General features: G+C 32.8%; 1 protein-coding gene across 1 annotated transcript; it reads left to right on the forward strand.

Moving 5' to 3' along the window:
• On the forward strand, positions 1-26,206 carry LOC134228566 (transforming growth factor-beta receptor-associated protein 1-like). Its single transcript, XM_062710226.1, has 30 exons — positions 1-72; positions 279-395; positions 2,763-2,843; positions 4,081-4,483; positions 5,345-5,518; positions 6,804-6,977; positions 8,996-9,547; positions 9,721-9,793; positions 10,549-10,664; positions 10,784-10,920; positions 15,499-15,551; positions 15,786-15,879; positions 16,227-16,325; positions 16,552-16,638; positions 16,959-17,063; positions 17,496-17,630; positions 17,985-18,145; positions 18,431-18,563; positions 18,801-18,896; positions 21,661-21,765; positions 21,982-22,173; positions 22,407-22,600; positions 22,922-22,990; positions 23,133-23,205; positions 24,127-24,261; positions 24,451-24,551; positions 24,716-24,827; positions 25,165-25,325; positions 25,607-25,679; positions 25,997-26,206. Exons 2-30 carry the CDS (start codon positions 288-290, stop codon positions 26,189-26,191), a joined length of 4,191 nt encoding a protein of 1,396 aa, XP_062566210.1. The 5' UTR covers positions 1-72; positions 279-287; the 3' UTR covers positions 26,192-26,206.
• Positions 26,207-27,336: the final 1,130 nt, after the last annotated feature.

The raw sequence follows: 27,336 nt of genomic DNA on the forward strand, positions 1-27,336 counted from the left end.
AGTAGTTCAAAATGTCAGCCTCCATGTGCTAAAAAGAGAATAGAACAAGAGAACCTAATTTGAACTTAAAAAGTTTTTCCATATACAGCAGAAACAAAGGTACAATGCGTAATGATATCAAAGATAAGAGTCGAGGCATTGTTTTTTGTCTGGATTTAAATTTCTGTGTGGAAAGTACATTTAAAAGACACTAATGCATTTTTACAATGTTTTAGAAGTGTTTAGTGTGATTGCAAAGAAATTAATTTTTAATCTTCTTAGAGAAATAATATTAGTAGCAAAAAAATATGTTTGTGTTTGTAGGTGAAAATATTCTAATCTACAAAATGTCTAAACGTGTTGCTGAGAGAGAACTGACAGACAGGAATTGGGATCAGGAGGATGATGTGGAAGAGGTAAGGTTTCTGGTCAACTTGTAGTCAGACCTACTTATAACCAGGTCTTATCGAACCAATTACATAGACCCACTTATATCCAAGTTATCTGATGAACCCATTTAATCAACTCATAACCAGACTGACTCATATTAACTCATGAGTCAAACAGGTTGGGCACAGCCTACCAAATGGTACTTTATCCCCCGTTTGGTAGATAATCTACCATATCGGTAGCAAATTTTACTAACCAAATGGGGGACTTTTTTATTCTATTGAAATGTTTATTAAAATAAAACAAAAGCGCATTTATTTAGGCATTGGGGGATTTTAGTGAACATATTCCTCGCACAATTAACAAAAATCGGTTGAATTTCTATGTGTAATTTCTCCGTAACTTCGTAAAAACAATACCCATAGTTGTCTGTAACAGTCGAACTTCTTGATCAAACGACCAAAAAAAATCTTTATTGTGTCTTTTTGGATAAAAATCCAATTTTATACAGTGATTTAACTCTTGATGAGTTAACTTTCAATCTTTTTTGGATCTTCGTCAATGTTTATCTCCATAAAATCCTGTTGAACACGAGCTCCTCATGCCTTACCGGTATGGTGGGCACTTCCTGCTATAAAGTTATTTTTTCCAGAGTTGTACGTAATATTTGTTGTCATTTTTCTTTTAGGATGCAGTCTTCACGAAAACTTTTCAAACTAACTGGCCAGTCGGACCAGTGAACTTTCAAAATATACTAGCCCACCAAAATTTTTACTGGTCCCTTTCATAAAAAAAGAAAATAAATACATTTTCATAACTGTAAATTTATACATGTTTACATACTTCAACTTTTGAAATGCCGCCATTTTTCGTCCTTTGTCGCGTTTCGGTAAGTTGTTCGTTGGAACTTTGCACATTTTACGTACTAGTTAATAATTACTAGCTACTTCCGGTTGTTACGTAATACATCCATGTTATAATAGGGTTATAATAATAGGATTCAACAACACGAGCTTCTTCGTTTTATTTTATATATTAATGAAATTTACACAAGTAAGTCAGTTGAAATAAATTTTGACTGTATGATTTTTATGATCAACGAGCCCATCGGACTTCTTGAATTTTGATTTTCACTGACCCGACCTCAAAATTCACTGGCCTCGGTCTTCGGACCAGTGAGTTTTCGTGAAGACTGAGGATGAAGTTGCAGATTCCATGCGACCTTTTGGGGTTAAATATGCATATTACTGGTGAATTTAATAAAATCGAAAAATAATATTCAATAAAAGATGTACAAAATGACGTTTGCCATTATTCTTGTTATTGTTCCAAGTACATCGTTTTAAAACAATAATTATGTCAAATTCCAACTACATTTACTATTTCTATGAAGAACAAAGCCATTGTTTTCAAAATAAAAAGAAATGAAGGCAAAACTTATCTTTCTTCCGATTTCCTAGTTGAAAATTAACACAAATGTGCCTCCGTAGTTACATCCGACTTTTCATTAGGCTTGAAAAAAGATCATCGTTTTGATTGGTTTGCACTAATTGATTGGTTGCCCGGATAATGGAAAAAGAAAGTAAAAGACATGAGTGACAGGTGCAGCATCGTTGGAGAAGGAGAGAATTTTCTTTTAAAGTAAAAAACGGAGAAACATTGCACTTGTTTACATAAGCTACGTTTTTTGTCAAATTTTTGAACGACTGTGCGCAAAAAATTGCACATAGAATTTTTGATTTTTTTCACCCAGACCACCGATAAATATCTATATCTTATTCCACATGGTTTAAAATTATGCGAAATTCCACTCCAGTCCATGGAATTAAACACAACCAATTTTGTCCCCCATTTGGTTAGTAAAATTCGTTACCGATATGGTAGATTATCTACCAAACGGGGGATTAAGTACCATTTGGTAGGCTGTGCCCAACCTGTCAAATTTATATCTAACTCGTAGCTAGCTGAAGAACTGTAGTTCTCTGCTTGAGAAAATTTGGACAGATAAAGCAGAGACCTAAAGGTCCAAACATTGTAAAAACCTTTGATTTATGCTGCAGAATTTTTTGTCGCTACTTCAGTTTTTTTCTTGTATTTTATGCCTTCCCCAGGTTTAAAAATGGCATCGGATAATTAACCATATATTTTACTCTTATGCTTGATACTTCATTTACCTTTCAATGGTCCGAAATAGTCCTGTTTGGTTTTGGAATATCATTTTAATTAAAAGATTCCCATTCGATGTCCCTTACCACAATCTCTCTTTTCGAACCGTTTTTGTTAAATGTAACAGTTCTCTACTTTCTGTAAAATGAGGAATTTCCATCCTACAGTGTACAAATATGAGGTCAATATTGATATTAAGTAAACAATAATGTGTTTCTATCTTACAGGCTGGAACATTTTCTGTGGCATCTAAAGCAGAACTAGAAAAGAGACAGATAAAGACAGCTAAAAGGAGTAGAGGATCTGTGGTAATTTTTGTTTTGAACAATATATACAGGTGGCTCTAGATGGCTTGAAATTTCTTTATTCTAAATCAAGCTAGAAGATATAAAACAGATCACAACACTTTGTGAGAATACAGCAGTAAATTTATTTAGTTGACCGGTTTCGACCAGAGACGGTCGTCATCAGAACAAATATACATGAAATAATTGTACATGAGGTAAATCAGAACCATTATCCAGCATTTAATGAGATTGTAATGGTTTGGGCCGTGGATATCGGCCGGGATAACTCAGTTGGTAGAGCACCTGACTAGAGATGAAGGGGTCCCGGGTTCGATTCCCGGTCCAGCCATACATTTTCTCCTTTCCTGTTACAGGAAAAATTAAATTCAGATTAAAATTTAGAGATGTTCTTATATGCAAGTTTGGAGATTGTAATTCTCTTATGATAGAGGCACAAAAAGTATGAATAGCAGCATGGAAGTTGTACATGTTGTTAATGTAGACAAACGTGCATATTTAAAATGAACAATGGCTTTGGCTTATAAAATTTATTTGTTATCATGGTTATAGAAAGAAGATAATGCTAACCAGTGATGCTTTTGATTATTTTATTAAACTCAAGTATGCATATCTACAAAATCTATTTTATGTACGTATACTTGAAAAAAAAGAAATGTCATGGTCTTTGTTAAAATAAATGAATTTTTTGATTGTACAAACCTTTTTTCTAAAAAGTTGGGGGGGCTCTTTGAAGTAATAATAAGGGAAAGAATTTGTGTTAATCAAAATGCTGGCTTTCCATTAATCAGATGCATGTGTATTTATTAAAGATCCATATCTCCTCTCTCAACTGAAACATCTTACACCCACTATTTTCTTGTGTTTATATTTTGGTAAAGAGAAAAACTGATGTCTCTACATAAATTATGTAATTTTCGAGTTGAAGAGTGCATCACAACAATCTGAATCAGTTATGATAGTTTGTCGATGATGCAATGTAACTGTTCTACCTATCAAATGCGGAAACTAACCCCCCTTCTTAACAAAAGAGCACACCAAGGGATAATCTTAAAACTTTTGTATTCTTTAACACCCTTTTTTTTTTTAGAATTTCATTGAAGTTGATAGCATTATAGAATTTGATCATGTGACCAACTTCATGTCATATCCCAATGAAACTCTAAAAATGATATTTTATTTCTTAAATAACAAATGATGAGCATAGTGTATATAATGTATCTTTGCTTTTCTATTCAAGGGTGGTACTGGTGGAAGCTCGGCATTTTCTGGTTTTGGTGGATTTGCCTTCAAGCCTACACAGACGAGTACACCATTTAACATGAATGTCAAGTCTTTCACTAATGGAAAAACAGAAAAGCCTATGGAGGACAATGCTACAAAGCTGAACGGAATCCCAGAAAAACCAGAGGAGAAGAAGGATCAAAATGAGAAGGAGGACAACAGTAAATACATGTCTAATCTGAGAAGTCTGAACGAGAGCGTCCTCGCCTGGATAAAGCAGCACGTGGAGAAAAATCCGTACTGCATCCTGACACCAATCTTCACAGATTACGAGAAGCATCTCAAGACCATCGAAAATGACAAGTCAAACTCTAGTATATCTAAAAGTTCAGTGAAAGACAATGGTGCGAAAAGTTCAGGTTTGTGATTCTATTTATTAAGGTTTTCATGTCTACGAGCATTCAATTATTTGTGAGAGATTAGTGCTTACCAACTTGTCAACTTTGAATTTGTTTACTTTTCATGTGATTATGAGTGAAAAATTTTTTGTTTTGTTTTTTTTCCTGAAAAGCATATTAGGAAATCAGAGTTCTTGAAATCTTCGGTCCTGTCGGCAAGACCGATAAAAACAACCAAGGACTGATTACTTTCCGTTCTTTGTCAGTCGGAATGACCGGTAAGTGTTGACAGAGGAACTTGTGAAAATCCGACTAAATTTCGTACGAATTCCCTATAACCGTCCGATCGTAATCTTTCAAATGCTTTCCTGCATCTTGTAATGGCTTCTTCGATGAATGCAAGTGTCAAACTGTGATTGGTAAACTGATAAAACAGAGGCCTGTTCATTAAAGTGGATGTTCGTGAGCGCTCGCCAAAATTCCTTAACTAAAGAAATGTTCGCAAGCGCTCGCTCTGTTAAACAGGCCTCAGGTTTGTTGACTGTGCTTCGGTAAGCCAGGTGAGAAAATCGAACTAGATTAAAAACCTATGAAGAAAATCGACCCCTGAGATAATTCAAAGAAAACTGACGATCAAATCAGCATGAAGTTTGCAGTGTTTATTGACACAGGGTGCACAATATATTGATAATAAAATTCAAATAAAGTTTTCATCTTTTTATTGAATTTTTTTTTGGACTGATAAAAATCTGTCTGGACTGACAAACTTCACATGGCAGTCAGTCCAAATGACTGACAGCGAAAAAAGATTTCAAGAACTCTGGGAAATGTTGATAACCATGTGAGATTTTATAGTTGATTTATCTGTTTATTAATTTTTAGCTCCAGCAAACAAGGATTCCCAGCCCAGCTTGTCAGCTTTGTTCAAGCCTGCGGCAGGAACTTGGACGTGTGACACGTGTATGATTCAGAACAAACCAGATGTCAGTAAATGTGTGGCCTGTCAGACCAGTAAACCTGGGGGAGGGGCCTCATCATCTCAGACTAGCAGTGGAGGTCAGTTACGTCTAGTTCTACTGTTATCCTCAGTTACACTATTGTATGTGATCGAACAAGAAAAATTCAATATACTTCTTTCCTTTAAAAATATATTGAGAGTTCAAATAGTATAGTTACATCTGTTATCTAGGTGGGATCAGAGCTACAGATAAGGTGTGTATTTGCAGAAATACACATTAAATTTTACAAAATATGCATTGAAAATTAAAATAGAGCATACAATTACGCATTAGCAATCATAGATATGCATTACACCATGAAAGTACTGCGTACAACAAGTTGAAGAATATAGGTACGACTGCTTTATGATACGAATTGAGGTTAACTCAGCATTTGATTTTTTCTCTAAACAAAGTACAGATTTAAAAGCCTTTTAGTGACCAGGAATATTCTAGTAATGACGATGACGATCTCCATTTCGGAAGGAAGAATCAGAGATTTAGATTAAAATCAATTTCTATGTAGAAAGACTATGCACTTGGCATAATTTTTTTTATTATGGGTTCATAGCCAATTTTTCGTGTCTCTCAACTTGCCATGTTAACGAAGATTCTTTTCTCTCAGTTTACTCTTGATACGATATCTTAAATGAAGGAAAAGTTCTCTGACCCTATGGTACCTTAACCTACTGTATAATCTTCCTTGTCAAAAAAGAATGCTTCCCAATCTTAGCAAAAAGTCTTGTTGGTATTTGCAAAATTTATTTGAATAAATGCAGGAACCGACCTTTATAGTTTTTTCCCTCTTCAAAAACACATACTTCGATTACAAGCTCAAAATCAAAATAAAGGTCAAAACGTTTATATATAAACAAAATACTCTTCAGTCATTTTGCTGAAAATCAAAATCTGCATTGATTTTAAAATCAGGGAGTAAATACACTTTGGGTTAAAAAATTATCTGGAGCTCTGGGGATTTATGTATACTAATGATGTGATCTTAGAAATTCTGCAGGAATTTGCCACAGCAAAATCCAGTGCATAAAAGAAACACAATGGTAATACATGTACAAGAAGTTTGCTAAAGTTTCTAAATTCCGATCTATAGATAGAATTGAAGTTGTGATGTTGCTGAATCTTGATCCCATGTAAAAAGTCTGTTAACAGTATTATGACAGATAATTAAAGATATTTTGGCTAGAACTTTGATATTACAGATTTTTCAGCAAATGAAAATTACCTTTTCACTGACTTTGCGATGTGGCTTTTACTCATTGCATTGCAATGCTTTTATATGAAACTCTTTATATCGAAATTTGCTTATAACAATTACTCATTTTTAGCTCCAGCAAACAAGGATTCCCAGCCAAGTCTGTCAGCCTTGTTCAAGCCCGCAGCAGGAACTTGGACGTGTGACACGTGTATGATTCAGAACAAACCGGACATCAGTAAATGTGTGGCCTGTCAGACCAGTAAACCTGGGGGAGGGGCCTCACCCCCCAAAACAAACAGTACAGGTATACCCATAAGCATGCAATTTCTAACAGGTATTCTATAGAAAATTGTACTGCTGCATCATCAATTTGAAATGAACTTGATTTATGCTGAATAGACTAATGTCACACTTTCCAGAAAGAGACTGCTGTGTCTAAATATATTTTTATACCCCACGCAACAAGTTGTGTAAGGTATAATGTTTTTGACCCATCCCTCAGTCAGTCTGTCAGTCCTATTTTTTGTCAGCGCAACTCCTCATAAACCGCTGCACAGAATTTGCAAATATTTAGGACACAATGTGTAGATGTGCATATTACCAGGAAATTCTGATTCTTTTATTTTTTCCGGGAATTTCCGCACTTTTCAACTTGGTTTTTGGCCATACCTTGAATATGGAGATGAACAGTTTGTCAGCGCAACTCCTCTTAAACCTCTGCACAGAATTTCGTCAAACTTAGCAGATATTTTGGACACAATGTGTAGATTTGCATATTACCAGGCAATTCCGATTCCTTTATTTTTTCCGGGAATTTCCACACTTTTCAACTTAGATTTTTGGCCATATTTGAATATAGCGATGAACAGTTTGTCAGCACAACTCCTTTTAAACCGCTGCACAAAATTTCGTCAAACTTTGCAGGACATAGGGCTGGGATGATACAACTTTTTCTACTGTAAAACGAGAAAATTTGGCGCATAAGAATTTTAGCGCAAACACAAGTGGCACACAGTTAAAAATTATTTTAATTTTATTTTAAATAAAAGAAATGGAGTATTTACGCATTTTATTCACATTAAAACAATACATGCATCGAAAGAAAGTTACTTGGATAATCATACGGTCATCATAATCAGGCATTGTCTGCAAGCGCAATCGCCATGCTTGATTGCATTGTTTACCTCGAGGCAATAGATGATTGACACGCTGAGAAGCCAAACTTTGAAGGTGCTAATGATAAGTAACGGGTAATAACTACAGTGGTAACAATAGTTTTATTAAAATATAATTTGGCAGAACTTCCTCGATAGATTCTACCATGTACAGTGCTAGTGTGTATATAAAATCCAACGACCTCGGTATTACGTAATTGGGCGTTCAGATTTACATTTACTTTTTAGAAAGCTTTGAACACACACTGTAACATATAATATTTAGAAATTCGTTAGCGCACAATAAATTTTAGCGTTCAAGGGCTCTTGCGCCAAAGGCGCTTAAAATAGCTGTGGGCCAAATATTCTCGTTTAACAGTACTGTATATCGATATGTATCATGATATTTGAGCCACGATACGATATGTATCACGATATGTTTAATTGCTTATAAAATCTTTTTTTGCATTGAAATAAACAAATTATTTCTTTGCAAATAAGAATAATTTATTCAAAATAGTTTTTTACATGTTGAAAAACAAAAATATTTTACGTAAGTGGTGTTAATTATTATTTATTTCATATCTATATTTATATTTAGCTTTAATATTTATTTTATATATTAAACCCCAAATGTTAAATAAACAAAGAAAAACAGAAATCAGATTTTTTGGGCGATATTTCGATATTTCTTCATATGTATCGATATGCGTATTGTCCTCAGAGATATCTTGATATATCCATATCTCGATATATCATCCCAGCCCTAGCAGGACACAGTGTGTAGATGTGCATATTACCAGGAAATTCTGATTCCTTTATTTTTCTGGGAATTTCGGCACTTTACAACTTAGATTTTTGTTCATACCTTGAATATAGAGATGAACATTTAGTCAGCACAACTCCTCATAAACCGCTGCACAGAATTTTGTCAAACTTTGCAGATATTTAGGACACAATGTGTAGATGTGCATATTACCGGAAAATTCAGATTCCTTTAATTTTTCCGCGATTTTCAGCACTTTGAGGTTTGGGGGAGCGTGGGGTATGTGAGCTTGCTCACTTTTTCTTTCATTTTTATTTCAAAAAGAGACATTTTAAGTATCACAAATGAATTTTTTTTTCTTGGAGAAAAACTTTTAAAATTAATTTTTTACACATACTTCAGGAGCATCAGACTTCAAATTTGGAAGCAATGGTGGATTTAAATTTGGCACTGGTACAAGTGAGAGTAGTTCTCCCAATACAGGAATAAAGTTTGGAACAAGTGAAAGCAACGCTACAACTGGTGGCTTCAAGTTTGAAAGCAGTGGCACAACTAACACCACCACTTCCTCTGGGTTCACGTTTGGGAAAGGGGACACAAAGTCCACAACATCAGGGTTCTCATTTGGAAAAGGTGAAGAGAAACCAGCATCAGGATTTACCTTTGGAAAAAGTGGAACAAGTGAAACATCACCTGCATCTGGATTTAAGTTTGGAACTGGAAATGGATCTAGTTCTGTTTCATCTGGATTTTCTTTTGGTACAAATAGTGGAACAGACAGTGCTCCAAAAACTGGTTTCAGTTTTGGGTCTGGGAGTAGCAGTACCACAGCAGATGCTGGAAAGGGATTCTCATTCGCTCCTTCCACTACTACAGCTAGCTCCTCCTTTGGTCCAGGATTTTTTAGTAAACCAACCACTTCAACAGATGCCACTGGAGCATCCACTACACAAGGCAGGTCTCACTGTCAGTTATACTGAAGGTTTAATTCACTAATCCTGCCAGATAATAAGATTTACAAATGTTCAGTAGATTTTGCATGTTAAAATCTATATGTTGACCCATATTTAAGACTGTTAAGTAATATTTTATCTAGCTGCCTAATGTGATAGATTTTTCTTCTTCAGATGATGAAGAGTATGAACCACCTAAAGTAGAAAGTACGGAAGTGGCAGAAGAGGGGTCTCTGTACTCTGTTAAGTAAGTTCTTACAGAAGAGGGGTCTCTATACTCTGTTAAGTAAGTTCTTACAGAAGAGGGGTCTCTATACTCTGTTAAGTAAGTTCTTACAGAAGAAGGAGTCTCTATTCTCTGTTGAATAAGTTCTTAGAGAAGAGGGGTCTCTATTCTCAGTTAAGTAAGTTCTTAGAGAAGAGGGGTCTCTATACTCTGTTAAGTAAGTTCTTAGAGAAGTGGGTCTCTATACTCTGTTAAGTAAGTTCTATAATTAGAGGGGTCTCAATATTCTGTTAAGTAAGTTCTTTCATTAGAGGGTCTCTATACTCTGTTAAGTAAGTTCTTACAGAAGAGGGGTCTCTATACTCTGTAAAATAAGTTCTTACAAAAGAGGGTCTCTATACTCTGTTAAGTAAGTTCTTAGAGAAGAGGGGTCTCTATATTCTGTGAAGTAAGTTCTTAAGGAATAGGGTCATTATACTCTGTTAAGTAAGTTCTTACAGAAGGGGGGTCTATATCTTGACTTTATGCTTTTCTGAAAAAGCCGCATAATTTTAAGGATATTTTTAAATTAACTGAAGAAATAATTCCCACTTTGGAGTAATTGTTGGAAAATATACCCCAATAGTCATGAAGTCTTGGATAATTTGTCAATGACTTTTTTGATTTGTTCAAGAATAATGGCTATTGGCATCTCTTTGATTTTTACAATATCCTTAGTAGAATTAATTATAATCTACTTGTATATTCTGTTCACTTATAGTTAAAATTTATTTCAGATGCAAGTTATTTTACCAAAGAGATGGCAAGTGGAATGAAAAAGGAGTTGGTTTTCTGCACCTGAAGAAAGCTGATGACAAAGCCCAGCTTGTTGTAAGAGCAGACACTAATTTAGGTATGCTGAAATTAAATTAAGGGAAATCACCTAACCTGCTATGTGACATTAATTTAGAGAAATTTAATGATAATTTTCCATTAATATAGAAATATCTAATAATAATTTTCCAATTTCAGGTAACATTCTGTTGAATATCATGCTTTCACCATCAATTCCACTGAAAAGGCAAGGGACAAACAATGTATACATTTTTTGTGTTCCTAATCCCAAAATTAATCCCAAGGATGAAGATAATAAGCCTGTTGCCATGTTGGTTCGCGTGAAGAATGCTGAGGCTGCTGACCAACTTTTGGAAAAAATGGAAGAGGTCCGAAAAGAATAATGATGGGCTATATTAGGCTTTTTGTTCATTGATTGCTCAGTCCAAGACCTATACTTGCAATAAATACTGAGTGGATCAGATGTGTTTGTATGGAAGAATTAGTCTGATCTGTTTCTGTACCATGTTGTCAGTATGTCATCAGTGAGAGATCTGGTCTTGGGCCAGTATTATATTTCAGCTACCTCTAGGGAAAACATTTGCCATAAAAGTATGGCTAAGTCAGGAGCATGTACATTTATATACATGTTTTTTTCTGCATATATGCATTTGAAAATTTAAAGGTAGTTGTTAAGACTTATGTGATCTGATTATAATAAGATGTCTATGTCAAGGTTGAAAGTGAAATGAGTTATAAATCATGCTTTTGTTTGTGCTTTTTCCTCTTTCTTTTTTCCCTTTCTTTTTTTTTTTTGGGGGGGGGGGGTGCTTTTAGTTTGAAAACTGATTATCAAAAATGCATGCCTTTTTTATACAGAGTTTATGCTCAGGTGTATCAAATTCATGTTCATTTTTTAAGAAGCATGTTCAGTTGTTAAAGTGACCCTTCATTTTCTGTAAATTAATATGAATATGTTGGATCACAATGCCTGCATTAAGTTTGATTGTAATGCTTTTTATATGCCTTTATTCAAAGATGCAGGGAAATTTAGTTTTGGGTCAGTCTATTTGCCAACAAAATCTTAATACCTTGCCCATAACTTTTAAACTTTTGGTGCTAGGGCTTTCATATTTCACATGTAAATTTCTTGTGACAAGTCCTTTTTTTGAGTTTCCAACATATTTGACCATTTTATCCTGGATTTTGACTTACTTTTGCAAAAGTTTACTAAATTTTAATCTTTGTCATAACTTTCAAACAATTGGAGCTAAGGCTTTTATGTGCATTGCATGTATCCAGACATTTCTCTGGTTACCAAAAGTTTTGACTTTAAAGCTTTGACCTTGGAGTTTGACTTACTGATGGTAGTACTTCTAAAAAACTATAACCTTGGTCATAAATTTTGAACAGTTGCCTCCAGGGCTCTCATATTTTATATTCTTGTTACAAAACCACCCCTTTAGAATTTTGAAATCTTGATCTTATCCTAGTAATTTGACCTACATTTGAAAAACTTTGAATTTAGGCCTATAAGGGTGCATCAGTATTTCATTAAACATAGTGTTTAAATTCTGAATTCACTGGGCATTAGGATATATCAGCATGGTCATTTTCCCATTGTCTTCCATAGCATTTTTTTGTTCTTTCCACAGTAATATAAATTCATTTTTTAAAAAAATGTTGTAGATACTCTTCTTTTAAAAGCCATATGACATTGAAAACTGTTTTGAAGATTTTCTTGATTTAATGTGTATTTATTCTTTATGATTTCTCAGAATTAAAAGATAATGTTAAATTATATATGGATTTGTTGCCTTATAAAACCCTTATTTGTTGTCGATTGTGCCATTTTTTCCCAACAGGCTATGTAGAATTTCAAAATGTTAATTAGCAACTTAAGGTATATTCATTTTTAGAATTGTCATGCTATTTGTAGTATAGCAAAATAGCAAATAGTAAATACGAATTTGATCACTGTATCTTAATCATTGTATCTCTAATCAAAAAGAGTAGTAATTCTTGATGACATTACTTAATACATTGCCTATTGTACACTGAGAGAGAGAGAGAGAGAGGGGGGGGATGTCAGAGAATGCAAGCCTTCACTTGAAGTAAAAAAAAAGTCTTCGCTTCCATCTCAGAATCAAGAAAAAATAATAAGTGTAGGAGACAGGCTCTTTGAATATTGTAACAATATTGTTGTGTGTGAAAGTTTTATATTGTTTCCATTTGCTATCATGAGTCCATTTTATGAGAATGGGAGAGTTTGAGATTTGTGTCCACTTGTATGATGTAAAATCAGATAAAGTCTGATATTTGGGGTGAAGAGTCTATGTCTCTTTCAAAAAAGGAAGCTTTTTTTGTATTTTTTATGTTGATACATGCATAATGAGGAATGGCGTTATTATACATGTATATGCATCATTATGAAATCAGAAATTTCATCAAGGAATAACTTTATAGATATTTTTCGTTTGATGCTGAATTCTGAATTCTTCAGATTGCAGTCATGTTCTTACTTTCGAAGGAAAATTTAAATAATATGCATTTTAATGCATTTCTCTTCAAAGATTATTCCTCTGTAAATTTCTGTTTTCACAATTTTAAAATGGTCTCACCACAATAACCTCAATTTTGACTTTAAAACACTGTCAGGTGTTTCAGTATAACTTACGAATTTGGCAATGTGATTATTGGATAGGAAATGAGAGATTTTTTCTCGTGATTCCATGAAATTATATTTTGTTATTTAATCATGGAATTTTGTTATTTTGATGAGACAAATGAATATTATTCATATTAAGTGCTTATTTACAAGTGCTAGACATGTACACTGTGTCAAATTGTTTTCACATTGTTGATATACATTTGGAGAAATAAACTAAAATTTTTTCCAGAAACGTGTTTGCTTTAATGAAACCAATTACCAAATGATAGAAAATGCTTCTAGAATGCAGAATAATTATATGTTTATATAATTGGTTAAATGTATCATCAATGATATATAACAATATTTGTTCTAGTACAAAATTCTTCAAAATAATGTTCCACTGCCTATAATTTGGTTCTCCATTTCAAAACTTAAATCCAGCTGCAGCCATTTCTAGAAGGTAATTTACTTTCAAAAAGGTCTTTTCTGAGCCAATCATATGATGCCTTTTATAGAATAATTATAATGAGGCATAATAATATTTACATGATATTGTACGAGTATGATTCGAGATAACATGATAAATTTAGATTGTATGACAAACTTTTGCTGAAAAAAAAATGTTAAGAAATTGCCACAAAAAGACCAAAATGCACAATGAATTTTCGACTCTTTATGAAATTTGACCAATTATTACAATGTATACAAAATAATAATAAATAATTTACAATGTATACAAAATAATAATAAATAACTAATAAATTCATTGAATGCATTCTATTGAGTCAGACATAGTTTCACTTTTTATGCTTTAATTTAGCTCACCTGAGCCAAAAACTTCAGCTTTTTTGAAACTGAAATCTGTCCAGTGTTTGTGTGTCAGGGTGTGTGTGTGTGTTTTAAAAGAAACTTTTCATATTTTCAACTTATAAATAAAATATATAGATTAGTTAAATAATGTGCCTAGAATCAGGGAGTGAAAGGTAGTTAATTGACCGATGTTGGAAAATGAGAAATTCTCCCCCAAAAAGGAAAAAATATGGCCAATTTCAAACAAATTTGCATCAAATCTAATTCTTGCAGGGATTAAAACACACATTTTTTTTTGGATGAAAAGACATCCATCTACATTTTAACATGGGAAATAGTTTATTCCGTCCTTAAATTTAGCAGTTTATTTGTTAACACCAAATAATTGATATCTCACACATCTTAGTTTGAGTCGTGAAACATGGAAAAATACCTATATGAAAAAGGAAAGGGGGGGGAATGTTAAAATGAAAATTAGAAAACAAACAGAAAGGAAAGAAAACACGAACTACATTCTTATAAATAAAAAAATGCAAAAAATAATTTTACTCCCTTTTTTTCTTTTTTATATTTCTTTTTTCCCCATTTTTTCTTTATTTTTCCTTCTTTTTTTTTTTTTTTTTGATTATCGAATGAGGTCAGTTACATAGTTAATGCCCTTTATGAGGTGGGAGGTTTTCAGCGGAAGTGACAGATGGCGCATAATGGAAAATGGCTGCCTCCATACAGTTTTCCAGACGAATTCTGATGTTGGATGATAATTTCCCCTAAATCATTATTTTTAACAGAATTTGTCCAAGTCTTAAACTCAAAAATGAGCATCAAAGCATTCGAACTTGTTCCGGTCGTTGAGCGGATCAAGTTAATGTCAGAAAAGGCTAGAACTCAGGTAAGGCTGAGGATGCTGATGAAGATCAGCGGTTGTGTTATTTAAATGACTAGTACTAGTGGGAATCTTCCACTTGATGATTATACATTGCATAAATTCATGATTTCAACATAAGTATAGTCTGCAGTGAACGCGTATAGCTATGATGAACCATGCATAAACATGTAGACTGCCCTAGTATGTCGCTAGAAATTACTGTGTCACATAGTGTGTTTGAACTTGATTCTCTAATTTTTTTAATATAGGCCTTTATTTTTATAATAAAAACCCCGTGTTGATTTTCACTTGTTTCTGAAATTGAGATATTAAAAATCTGAAACAACCATACTTGGTAGAGATAGGAATGGACAAGTTCATTTTTAATATGAAGAAAATCACCCTCGAAGGAATGTTTATGGTATTGTCATGTGCTATAATGATCTATGAAAAATTAAAAAAATATCCTTAACATCAATAGATCTAAGGGATTCTTTTCAATTTTATGAACAGTTTATTAATATATAATTAAGATTCTGTTTCCTATTGTTTCATTGACAGTTTTGTATTACTATGTAATTTCAGTTGGACTGTATTGATGTCTGCGGTAAAAATCTGTACATTGGAACAAGTGATTGGTTTGTATATTCATGTGTTCCTCTATCTGCATACTATGCATGGTCCCAATTGTAATTCATTAGCTTTAAAGTCAGCAGATTGACAATAAAAAATGTTAAAAAAAATTACAAACTTTATTTTTGAGTCCCTCTCTCTCTTTCTGTCACCCATATAAGTGATATTTACGGGTTCAATGTTTATAATGATATACAACTGTACTGGAAATTTATAGGATGATGTGTCTTGTGTTGTAGCTTTGTTGTCCATTACACAATTGAAGAAAGAAATCAAACATCAGGAAAAGTCACCTTTCACTGTGATAAAATAGGACACAAATATCTTGCTCTTGTAAGTATACAAAAAAAAACAAAACCCTTCAATGTCCACAGATACATGAGATAATCTGAACAGTTAGCTTTAATAAGTGTTAAAAAAAAAAGAAGAAGTCAAGTTAAGATAAAAATAAACTAGGGTTAATGTTTAAAATACATTGTGGTAGATCTTTTTATTTCACTGTCATTTTTTTCAATAGCAATGATAAGCAACTTTATAAATTAAATGTGAAAAACCTGTATAATTTTTAAGATGTACTTCATGGAAGTTGATATATTTCATAATTTATAAAGGGAAAGAACATTCTGATGTATAATCTTTCTGATGTATAATTAAACCTTTTTTTTTTTTTTTTTTTTTAGAAAAAACCAATAATTCAAATTAAATCTGCTTCTGCCTTGAACCGAATCATGGTGCTATGTGACAATACAATATCCATGCTGAACATGTTAGACCTGGAGGTAAGCCTCAGCTTGAAGGAACAGCTACAGTTGTGTCTTCTTGTCAAATAATTGTAGCCATTCATTAATATATTGAACATGTAAATTCAAAATTTGCAAAAAGAAAGACTTCATTTTTTAAAAAACTTTTTTTTGTAATATTTATTGTATACAAGTACCTTTTGCAAGCTTATTTGATATGAAAAGCAATGTTGTAATGAGTGAAGTTTATTTTGGTAATTGACAGCCAGTGATGGGAGGAGCCAAGATCAAGGGAGTTAACTGCTTTTGTTTTAATGAGAACCCACACAACAGTAGTCCATTCAGTGTGGAGGTAGGGACTATGAGGAAGTCTAGTCATTCTCTTTCTTCCAGTAACATTGACAATGTGTTTATATTTTTGTATCATTTCTGTCATTAATGCATCTTTGCGAGCAAAAAGTTTCCAATTTAAAATATACTGTGCAAATAGAACAAATTTTGCATAGAATCTCCTTTATTGTTAGTAAAGATGTTAACATAATTTTTATTATTAATATTTTAGCTCTAAGACTGAGTGTATTATTATTGTTCTACTTATAATAAGGCTATCTAAAGTACTTTTGTTGTTTTCAAATACATGTACATTTAGTTTGATAATCATTTGCATTTCAGATTTGTGTGGCTCTGCGTAAAAAACAGCTTCAGTTTTATACGGTGACGGAGGACCGATTTATCCACCTCAGGGACGTGTCTTTGTCAGAACCTGCCGTGGACCTGGTAAGATACAGATTGTCTCAAAGTCAGCCAGGATCACTCTGCATGTTTAAGTCACTACAAAGGTGTTAATAAATTCGTTTCGAATAAGAATCAGACATATATTGGTATGTTTCAAAGACATCCCAATTTCATGCACACTTTTCACAATTTGGTTATTTGGTTATGAATTGCAAAATACTTGGACCAGCATTCTAGATTATATGAATATCAGCTTACTTTCCATACCTGTTTCTAAAGGGTCAGAAATGCTTTTTAATTCAAGGAGATAACATTGCTTTTGCTTTAAATATGTACATTTAAAAGTAGAGAATTCCCATATTTTGAGTATGGTAAATGTTAATGCTAACGCTGTAATTTTAACACATATGCATTTCTTCTTAATAGAGTAAGAGCATTGCTTATTTGTTTGATATTTTTTTGGTCTACTGACAGAGTATAGATAGCCCCTTTGTGTGTGTGGCCATGTCATCACAGTACAGTATGATCAACACGGACACAGGATATGAACAGAGTTTGTTCCCTTACGACAGTGAAAACTGCAGGCCAATCATCAAAAGAGTTGGAAAGGTTTGGAATCTGGCCAGAATAATTGTTTGAGAAATATTATTGCAGTTCTTACTTTAAATCATCTTTCCTTCACATTACTTTCAGAATTTTTGTCTTATATCAAATGAAGTGATTTTTTTTTGGCAAATTGAAAGGCAAAAGTAATTGTTTTCTCAAAATGTATGATAACCCATTGATTGGTAGCTGCTACTTTCTCTGATTTTTCATTATCAAGAAAAACATGTACTTTGATGTATTGTTAGAAAAAATCATGTGAAGTACATTAATTCATTGAAACAATAAAAAAAACTAATTAAACATAAAGTGCATATCATACCCTGGTGTACTACAAACCTGAAACCCTTTGTTTTCCAGGAGGAGTTTTTGTTGGGCGGGCCCAGCGCTTTAGGGATGTTTGTGACGTCTGATGGGATTTCCCAGAGGCCTCCACTCCAGTGGTCTGACAACATCGTCAGTGTCAGTTACCTCCACCCTTATATCATCGCCATGAATGATGAATTCATTACAGTTCATAGGTAATATACTGGGGCTTAATTAAAGTGACCACATTACATAGACAGGCAATTTCTTCTATCAACCTTAAGTTATTGTTTTATCTAAAGAGAAAGGCATTACTTTTTTAAACTTAAACAACAAACTCTTTTCTTGTTACTCCCCTTTGTAAAGAAAAACACTCGTTATTAGTTGTTAGTAGTTAACATATGAACATGCCCTGGTGTCAAGTTGTTCTGTAAACAAAAGAGACAACATATTTTGTCAACCCAGAGAGTAATTGTGAAAGTTCTTACCTTTATTTCCAGCATTCTTGATCAACAACAGAAACAAACTATACCATTCCAAGGCGGGGTTTACTTGGAAAACTTTGATGGAAAAGTCTTCATTTCATCAGTCCGTGAAATATATTCTCTGGTTCCAGTGGCATGGGAAAAACAGGTATTGTGTACTATGTTAATTTTGTTTTGCATTATTTTTTGTGGTCATTTCTCTATATAATCTTAAGGAATTATTTTATACGAGAATGAAACGTATGCCATAATTTACTAATAAAAAGTGACAGTATTTTTGGTCTTCTCACTTGAAAACACGTATGCCATAATTTAAATTCACCCAGAGACCCCAGACACAGTTGCTTCTAAGAGATAATGAGTTGATTTCAATTTGATTTTGTAGGTACAAGCACTACTGTTGGACAAGAGAGTGACAGAAGCCCTGGATTTGGCCAGAAACGCCAATAAAAGTGGACTTAGTAGAGACAAAATAAACAAGGTAACTAACACATACAAGTAGTAATGAACAGTGCATACCATTTTGTTAGAGACTAAATATAGTGCAATATTAATTTCTTCCTATGCATGGACAAAACACTGGTCAGTTTTACTTTTAGAGCAGTAAGAAATCTATAAAGGCCAAGGTTCCAATCATCGTTTGATAGATCCATCTTTAGGCAGGGAGACTTAGTTACATGATATAGCATGTATGTTTATTAAAAATGTGCTAATTCTGACAGTATATAGATAAAACTTCTCATAATATACCGTATAAGTGGAAATTTTGGCAAGACGCAAATTTAGCGATTTCTACCTAAGAACTGGTATTTTATTTTAGCGATTTTAAAATGCTAACTAAAGAAGCTATTACAAATAATACGCAATTAATTTTTAGCGATATTCAATTTTAGCAATGTCAGCACCCTTGCTAATAATGCCAAAATTAAATCCTCGCTAAAAATTTCTACTTATACGGTATGTTGGAAATTTTTTTGTTTGTTTGTAATTTTTTTCTCTGAAAATGCCAACTTTAACATGCATATTAAAAATACATGTACACAAAAGATTTTTCATATCTTCCTCTCAGAAGAGTTATATTGCTATATGTTTCAATATTTCTTTCAGTTGAATTTTGATTGTATTAAAGCGGCAATACGGCTGCAAATCGTGTGATTTTTTCATTCAAATTTACCCAATATATCATTCAGGAATACGGTAAAAAGTTGAATTAAGCATTTGAGAAAATAAATATTCCCTCCTCATACAAAATTAACGTAATTAGAATCTGCCGGAAAATCAAGGGTCGTACAACTTAGATCTTTTATTTGTACCACGTGAATTTTGGCACGTGCATACAATGTAGGGTTTACAATTATAATGGAATATTAAGTAAAATCAAATCTGAGAATCAAAATATCTTAATGTTAAATTAATAATACTTAACATATTAGTCTGCATTCAGACGAATTTAACATGATTAAGTACAAAACGTTTTGTGTATTTCATATCGTCATCGCGGCAAAATGTCAAACATAATACCTTTCTGTAGTTCCAATACAATTTGCACTTCAAATGGCAATAAATTTTATACGTCATAAGTGCACTTTAACGTTGAGTTTACACTGATTTTTTTTCTTTGAAAGCCATGGATATACGAGAAATGATAGCATGTATCAACAAACCTGTAGGGTAGAACCTTCGCGAGCCCCACATGGATGTCGCTGAGATCCCGTTTCTTCTTCATTCAATGATTATATATTAATCTCCCAACTAAATTTTTGTCAGCAAAGTTGCTTTTAATTTCAAGCCCTATTTTTGGTTTTGTTTTTCGTTTTGGACGACTTTGTCAATGTAGCAGGCGTACCGGGCTTCCCTCTCTTACCATGCTGTTTTGTGTATGAAAACTATACACATGCTCGATAGCATGCAATGTGGAACCTCGAACACGTTGCGATGTATATATTTATGGACCATAAATAATTATTAATTTTAATGAAATAATCAGAATTATTTACTTATGAAATTTGTAATTTTCTGAAAGTGTATACATTTATGAGTATCAAAAAAATTCCAAATCCTATAGGAAAATTTGAACAAGTCTGTTTTTGAAGAGATGCGCCGTATTGTCACTTTAAATGTAAAAATAGATTTTAAATGTCCTAGAACCCATATGGTAACAAACTTTTTCATCAAAAGATAAGAAGTTCAATTAGCTTTTATATTATGTCCTTTAACATAGAGGTAGCCCTTATTAGGGTGTCAAAATTTATCATTCACTATCACTAATGTATATGACATTAGTGGTGAATTTACAGTACAAATCATTACACAAGTTGAACAGTGATTTTGTAATTGTTCACTTTTTATTCAATATACAAGATTTAGAAGTGCTTCTTCCAAACATTTCCATTATTTTCACGAATAATTGTATGACATTAGTTATGGAGTTGATTATGTCTAATTTTTTATACAATCATTATAATATATATTTTTGAGATTTGTTAGATTTAAAAGGGTTTGCTTGTTATTTTTTTTCCTCTCCTATAACACGATTCAAAGGGGAGTAACTCTGTTTCATAACCGAAATGTAACACATCTTGTAAATAACTATTGTCAGCTTTTCCATTTGAACACAGTCCAGCTTCTATTCAAATGCAAATAAAACGAATGCTCAGCAAATAATTCATCCATTAAATATATTATTATTCTCTTCTCTTTTGAATCAAAACCTTGATCTTTAATAAATATTTGATCAACTCAATTCCAGAATTATTATCCTGTCAAGTTATTTATGGTGACAATATCATAAGACATAATGAACCATTTTCATTCATGCAGAAGTGAAAATTAACAAATTCTGTTGGAGAAGCCTTCAGAAGAAAACAGGATTTTTCTCCAGGTGTACATTGTATTATTATTACTCTTCAGACTGGATTAGCTAAAATGATAATTCAGAATTCTGTTAAATGCAGGAAAATACATGATTCATTCATACTGAAAAGCTTAGATATCAATGATCTAAAATCAGTCCTTTTTTTAAGCATACTTTTTGAAGAAAAGGACATCAAACTCTTTTTATAAAATTACCACAAATTACAGAATAAAATCATAAGCAGCCAACAATGGCTATCATAGGAAAACGATTAATTCAATTTTACCAGTTATTCTTATTTTACATGGTCAAGAAATACTGTGCAATACTAAGTATGAGAGTCTGTACATCATAATCTCTTTGCTCACATTCAAGATATATTTTTTTTCAGATTTACAAGAGATTTCAGCAACAGGCAGCTTTTATAGAATTTTCTCAGCAGAACTTTGAGGAGGCATTAGAATTATTTAAAAGTGGGGAGACTGATGTTAGAGAGGTGAGAACTAATTTTTTTTTTTATAAAAATGAAAAAGTTCTGTGACTAATAATTTACCGGTAAGGTGCATTGTACTACGCAGACAACAGTAAAAAATGGACAAAGACTGCCAAATAGATGAGGTTTAAAACAAAAAACAAAATTTACTTTTAAAATTGTGTGCTAATTATTTTTTACAATTCAAAACTCTGCAGTTTGTTTATATTGTTTTTCCAGGTTATCTGCCTTTATCCCAAGTTTCTGCCTTCCAACAGCAGTTTTACTCGGTCTGCTCTGCCATTACATGAAATAGCTGACATTAATCAGCTCTGTAAAGGAGACCAAAATCTAGTGAAACAGTATAAAGACTTCTTGTGTTCATACTTAGAGGAAATTAAAGGAACAAAACTAGCAATGGGGTTTAAACAGGTAGCCTTTTCCAGCTCTCTCTCTCTCTCTCTCTGAAAAGATTCATGGATATGATTGGTTTTCTCATAATAAGCATTTATTAAAGACATGTATAAACATATAAACTTTCTACCAATGAAAATTGTTTATTGCATGTAGAACTTTTAATAAGATGAAGACTAAAATTTAAAATCAAGTTTTTGTGTACATTTTCAATATGATAATTAATCCTTTTCTAACTTGTTCCTTTTCAGGAAATAGATGTGGCATTATTAAAACTGTATGCTGAGTTGAACTCAGAGGGTTTAATTCCTTTAATATCCAATGACTCAGGATGTGACTTAAATGACTGCGTAGAATGGCTGGGAAAATATGAACGTTATCATGCTTTAGGTTTATTGTATAGGCTACACAGTGACCATGATAAAGCATTAGGAATATGGCAAAGGTTAGTGATAAATTGTCAAAAAATGAGTACTACCGGGTATACATTTAACCTTTATTGTAATCTTGAATAAAGGTACATGCATCTCAAATACCATGGATAAAACTGGATGTGTCAAAGTGATTTGGAAGTCCCAACCACTTTATGTATTTTACCCTGATATGGCAAATTCTTTGATATCTTGAAGTTTTTCTCAGTCCCATTAAGGCTGAGATAACAAGGTTTGACTGTATCTCTAAATGTTAGATACTCTATTAAAACATTTAGATTAAAAACAAAATTCAATTGAATCTATATTGATGAAAATTTTTGCTGTTTTTGAAGATTAGTCAATGGTGAAATTCAAGATGAATCATTCCCAGGTCTCCCATTCGCTATAGAATATTTATCTAAGTAAGTACTACATCACTAATATTTATTTAAGTAAGTACATCAGTAATATTTATCTAAGTAAGTACTACGTCAAGCTTCATAAGTGATTCTTTCCCAAATCAATTGGTGTGTGATTGTGGTTCATGATAATTTACTCTTCCAGTTTAAGTGACCATGAGTTAGTGTGGAAATATGTAGATTGGGTGCTAACTAGAGACCCAGAGGCAGGAGTTCAGGTTAGTGTCTTATTGCTGTAAACCAAGTATTATATGCGTGCGATAAATATCCGCGAGTTCCGCGAGTATCCTCTGCTCGCGGATATTTATCGTGGTGAACCATTTCCATATCATGATTTATTTAGAGTTATTTGCCCTTTTTTCAATACCGGATCCTGACTGTTCAACAAGTAATCACGGAAGAACTTTACTGTTAGTGTACAAGAAGCAGTTGAAATTTAATTACAAACATTCAGAAAAAATAAAAACGAATGGCAAATCTAAAACTATTTGTCTAAAAATGATTAAAATGTCAATAATCATTTCAGCTTGTGTTATTATTGTTCATTTATTGTTACAGACAAGTCAGAGATAGCCTGGTTAATTACGGCTAATTATGGCCCAGTCCCGCTCTGTCCCAACCATTTATAATAATTGCCCCTTGGCTATGTAGATCTTAGAAAGCGTCGATTACCCAATTAGTATGAGGCACTTTTACAATTGAGAGTTTTCAATCAATTTTATTCTCCTAGATTTGTTCCCGATTTTCGTTTGAGCGTTATGAAAATGTGTATGAAGTATACTCATGGTAAACATTTTACCCACTTTAGGGGCGGATATAAGATTTTAAATGGACGCAATGCACAGAATGTCTTGAATAATGCGTAAGCAGACCTCATGCTACCATTTTACCTAGTTTATGGGCGGATATAAAATTTTAATTTGATTCAAAAATACTCGTGGAAATAAAAAAAAATGTGACCACTCGTTCGCGGAAATAAATCGTCACGGATTAGTTCTCTAGCGGTCAGTCGTGAATAAAAAATGACGCGTATAATAATTTGTTTACAGTATTCAATGCATTCTGTACTATTACATGTACCTTTATTATGTTCATCATGTAAGCTATGGTTAACACTTCAATATATTGCTGTTTTGTAGATTTTTACCAGTCGCCCCTCTAGTGAACCCCCCTCTGAGAGGATGCGACCTGACACCATAATTGATTATCTACACCGATTTCCTGAAGCTGTGATATCATATTTAGAATACCTCATATTCCAGAAAAAATTAGAGGTGACTTTAATAATGAATATTTCATCTATCAGAAACAATTTGAAAGTAAAATTAGAAAGAAAACAGTATCATAAAGTAATGTTAAATTGATGTTATACTTTTTGCCAGTGTTATGATTAAAAAGTATAAATTGAATTGCCTGTGGTTGTGATAGAAGTTTATATTAGTCCAAGACTCTCTTTTATCTAGAAAGAAAAATACCACACCCACCTAGCTGTTTTATACTTAGATTCTGTGTTACAATTAATGAAGGACCCTAATGCCAAAAAGGAACAGATAGATATAGCCAGGTAAAAAGCTGGATAACTCTGAGTTTCACGTTATTTAAAGTTACCTGGTCTGAAACTAAAGGTTCCCTTCTCTATCAGTAAAAAATTATATTTGTTTTTTTTTTTTTTTGGTTTAAGTATGTAAAGTACAAATACATTGTACTATACTTTGATTTGTCTTGTAGATCCAAACTTAGACACATGTTACAGATGTCCAGTCTTTATCGAGTGCAGCTAATTCTAGGGAAAGCAAAAGAAACTGATATGCATGCTGAATGTGCTATTCTCTATGGCAAGGTATTCCAATTTAGTGCTCACTTGATTTACTCAGAATATTTCTATCCCTATTTATTTTCTTCTGATTTCTGATGTTGATAAAATATTGTATTTGGTTAAATGGTCTCCCAGTTACCGTAGATCACTAATTTTTTGTGTGATAGACATTTACTCCTTATTATCAAGACAAATATTTCACGAATTGTGGTTACTCTATACTCTTTTGGAAAGCTAAAATACTCTAGAATGATATTTTTCTGAGCACATTGTCTCGCATAATTACGCAAAAATAAAGTTCTCTCAAATAAAAATTGATTTAAGTAATTATTTGGTTTACTGATTTTTGACCTATCCACAGCTGGAGGAGCATGACAAGGCGCTAAGGATTCTTGTTCACAAACTCAAAGATTTCGGTGCTGCTGAAAACTACTGCATGGTGAACTCAAGTGGCAAGGATCCAATGGTTCGGAAGCGACTGTTTCATGCTCTACTTAATGTTTACTTGGATCCATCTTATGAGTATGTTGAATGTATACATTGTCGAGAAACAAAATAATCTTATTTCCAAGTCACAAGTCTGTGTAGAGAGGAGAGGATTGGTCATTCTTTTAGATATCTGATCTGAGAAGTTCATTTAAACTGCTGCTGGCACATTATTTGGCATCAAATAAGTATTTAAAATGATGTTTTTGTGTACAATTTATTCTCATGGTTTTTTTTTAGAGAAAGGGAAGCAACCCAGTTTAATGTAAAAATTAATTTTCTGTGTGGCATTTTAAGAGTTGTCTTTCTTTTGACAGACAAAAAGACAAACTAATTAAACCTGCTGTAGAGCTGTTGAATAATAATGTAGCAGACTTTGACACTGTCAAGGTAGGGTTAATTACGATGTCAAATTCTGTGCAGATTGTCTAGGAATTATGTAAATTAGAGGAAATGTCCTGCTTGACACTTGAAGTGATCAATGCATGTGTAAATTGAATGATTTTAAGCATTCATAGCTAAAAAATTCAAATAAAAAAAGAGACTTCTTTTGAATAAGAAAAAATGCATCGTGCATTGAAATTTTACAAAGAAGAAGTTGTTAATTATCAGGCATTCTGCCTGTAAAGAAATCTTTATTGAAGTACAGTTTAAATACCCAGAGAGATAACACACTAATTTGTAATCTGAAATATTATTTTCTGCAGGTTCTTCAGTCACTGCCAGACAACTGGTCAGTTCATATCATTTCCCAGTTCCTGTCTCGTGCTGTTCGAAAAAGTATGAATTTAAGTCGAAACACTCGTATCGAGAGAATGATGTCGAGGGGTGAAAATTTACGTGTGAAACAAACAAGCATTGAATTACAGAGAGAGTTTGTTACGATGAATGACGATAGGTAAGGAACACTCTTCTCTGCAGCATGCGTAACTTTCACTTGTCAGCAATGCTTAATACATCTTTCACTTTTTTATGACCCATGACTGCTTTATGCAAATTTTTTTCTGAAAAGTTCTGAGGATTTATGCAAATATCGAAATGAAAATTTTGCCCAACAGCTATAGTTTGAAAAAGGGTTATTATTAGATAAGATAATGTATGTCATGGTATTTGCTGGGGGTGAGGCTTAAACTTATTACATGTTTATAGTAATAACTCTGACATTAGTGTACATACAAATTCTATTTGTAGATTTTTATCAGGTTTATTTTTTATGCATGCAGGCATATTTTACACTGAACACATCACCATTACTCATGGGTTTTGGCAAATTACATATAATGGAAGAAAATGTTAAAACCTTTTAAGCAGGATCTTAAATCATTATTATGATATAAATTATCACACGGAACCTTTTCCTCTACAATTCACTTCAATTTGTTTACCTATGCTTATTCTTATACTTAGAAATTATGGGAACATAAAGTGAAATTTGCACTGTATACTAGAAAAAAAAATCACTATTCAGTCTCAAAACATCAATTCTCCATTACATTTTGTCTGAAGTCCTTGTAACAGTTTCTGTCTACCCTGATTCCTGTGTCTCATGCAGGGACCCCTTTTGTCTTGACAAGAGAGAATTAGTTATCAGAATTTAATTAAACAGGATAATAGTTTATAATGCAGCATACCTTTTATACAAGACAAGACTTTATTCTCATAAACTGTACAAAACAGTATAGAGAGTATGTAGTACATGTATATAGATTTTTGTGTCTATCTTCTTTGCCATTAATGATGCTTTATTGAGTTTTGTCTAGTCTTGTTTTTAATAAGACATAAATTTGTCTTAATGTATTTATTTTGTTTGTAATTTCCACTATTACCTCACTATCACTTGGGTTCCCTCAGTACATCTCATCACTCAAAGCAGGCATGATCCTGGATTGTGCAATGTGCCCTCTTTTGAATATTATGCAGGATAAAAAAAAATGTAGTTAAATAGAGGAAAAATATTTTTAGCTTTTAGTACGTGTTTTCATCCTAGTTAAGTGGACACTTGATAAAAATGTCCATTTAGAAAACATGTCAAGTGGCTACAGGTATT

The sequence above is a fragment of the Saccostrea cucullata genome, unplaced genomic scaffold (assembly GCF_032062105.1).
Source record: "Saccostrea cucullata isolate Sc308-1 unplaced genomic scaffold, CSIRO_AGI_Scuc_v1 ctg426, whole genome shotgun sequence".
Classification (NCBI taxonomy): Eukaryota; Metazoa; Mollusca; class Bivalvia; order Ostreida; family Ostreidae; genus Saccostrea; species Saccostrea cuccullata.

What these genes read in the sequence shown, in the direction of transcription:
- LOC134228566 (XM_062710226.1), top strand. Translation starts at nt 288, where the DNA reads ATGTTTGTGTTTGTAGGTGAAAATATTCTAATCTACAAAATGTCTAAA. An exon ending in TACATTGGAACAAGTGATTG is followed by an intron (nt 15,552 to 15,785) that starts GTTTGTATATTC and finishes CTTGTGTTGTAG; the next exon opens with CTTTGTTGTCCATTACACAA. An exon ending in GTAGTCCATTCAGTGTGGAG is followed by an intron (nt 16,639 to 16,958) that starts GTAGGGACTATG and finishes TTTGCATTTCAG; the next exon opens with ATTTGTGTGGCTCTGCGTAA.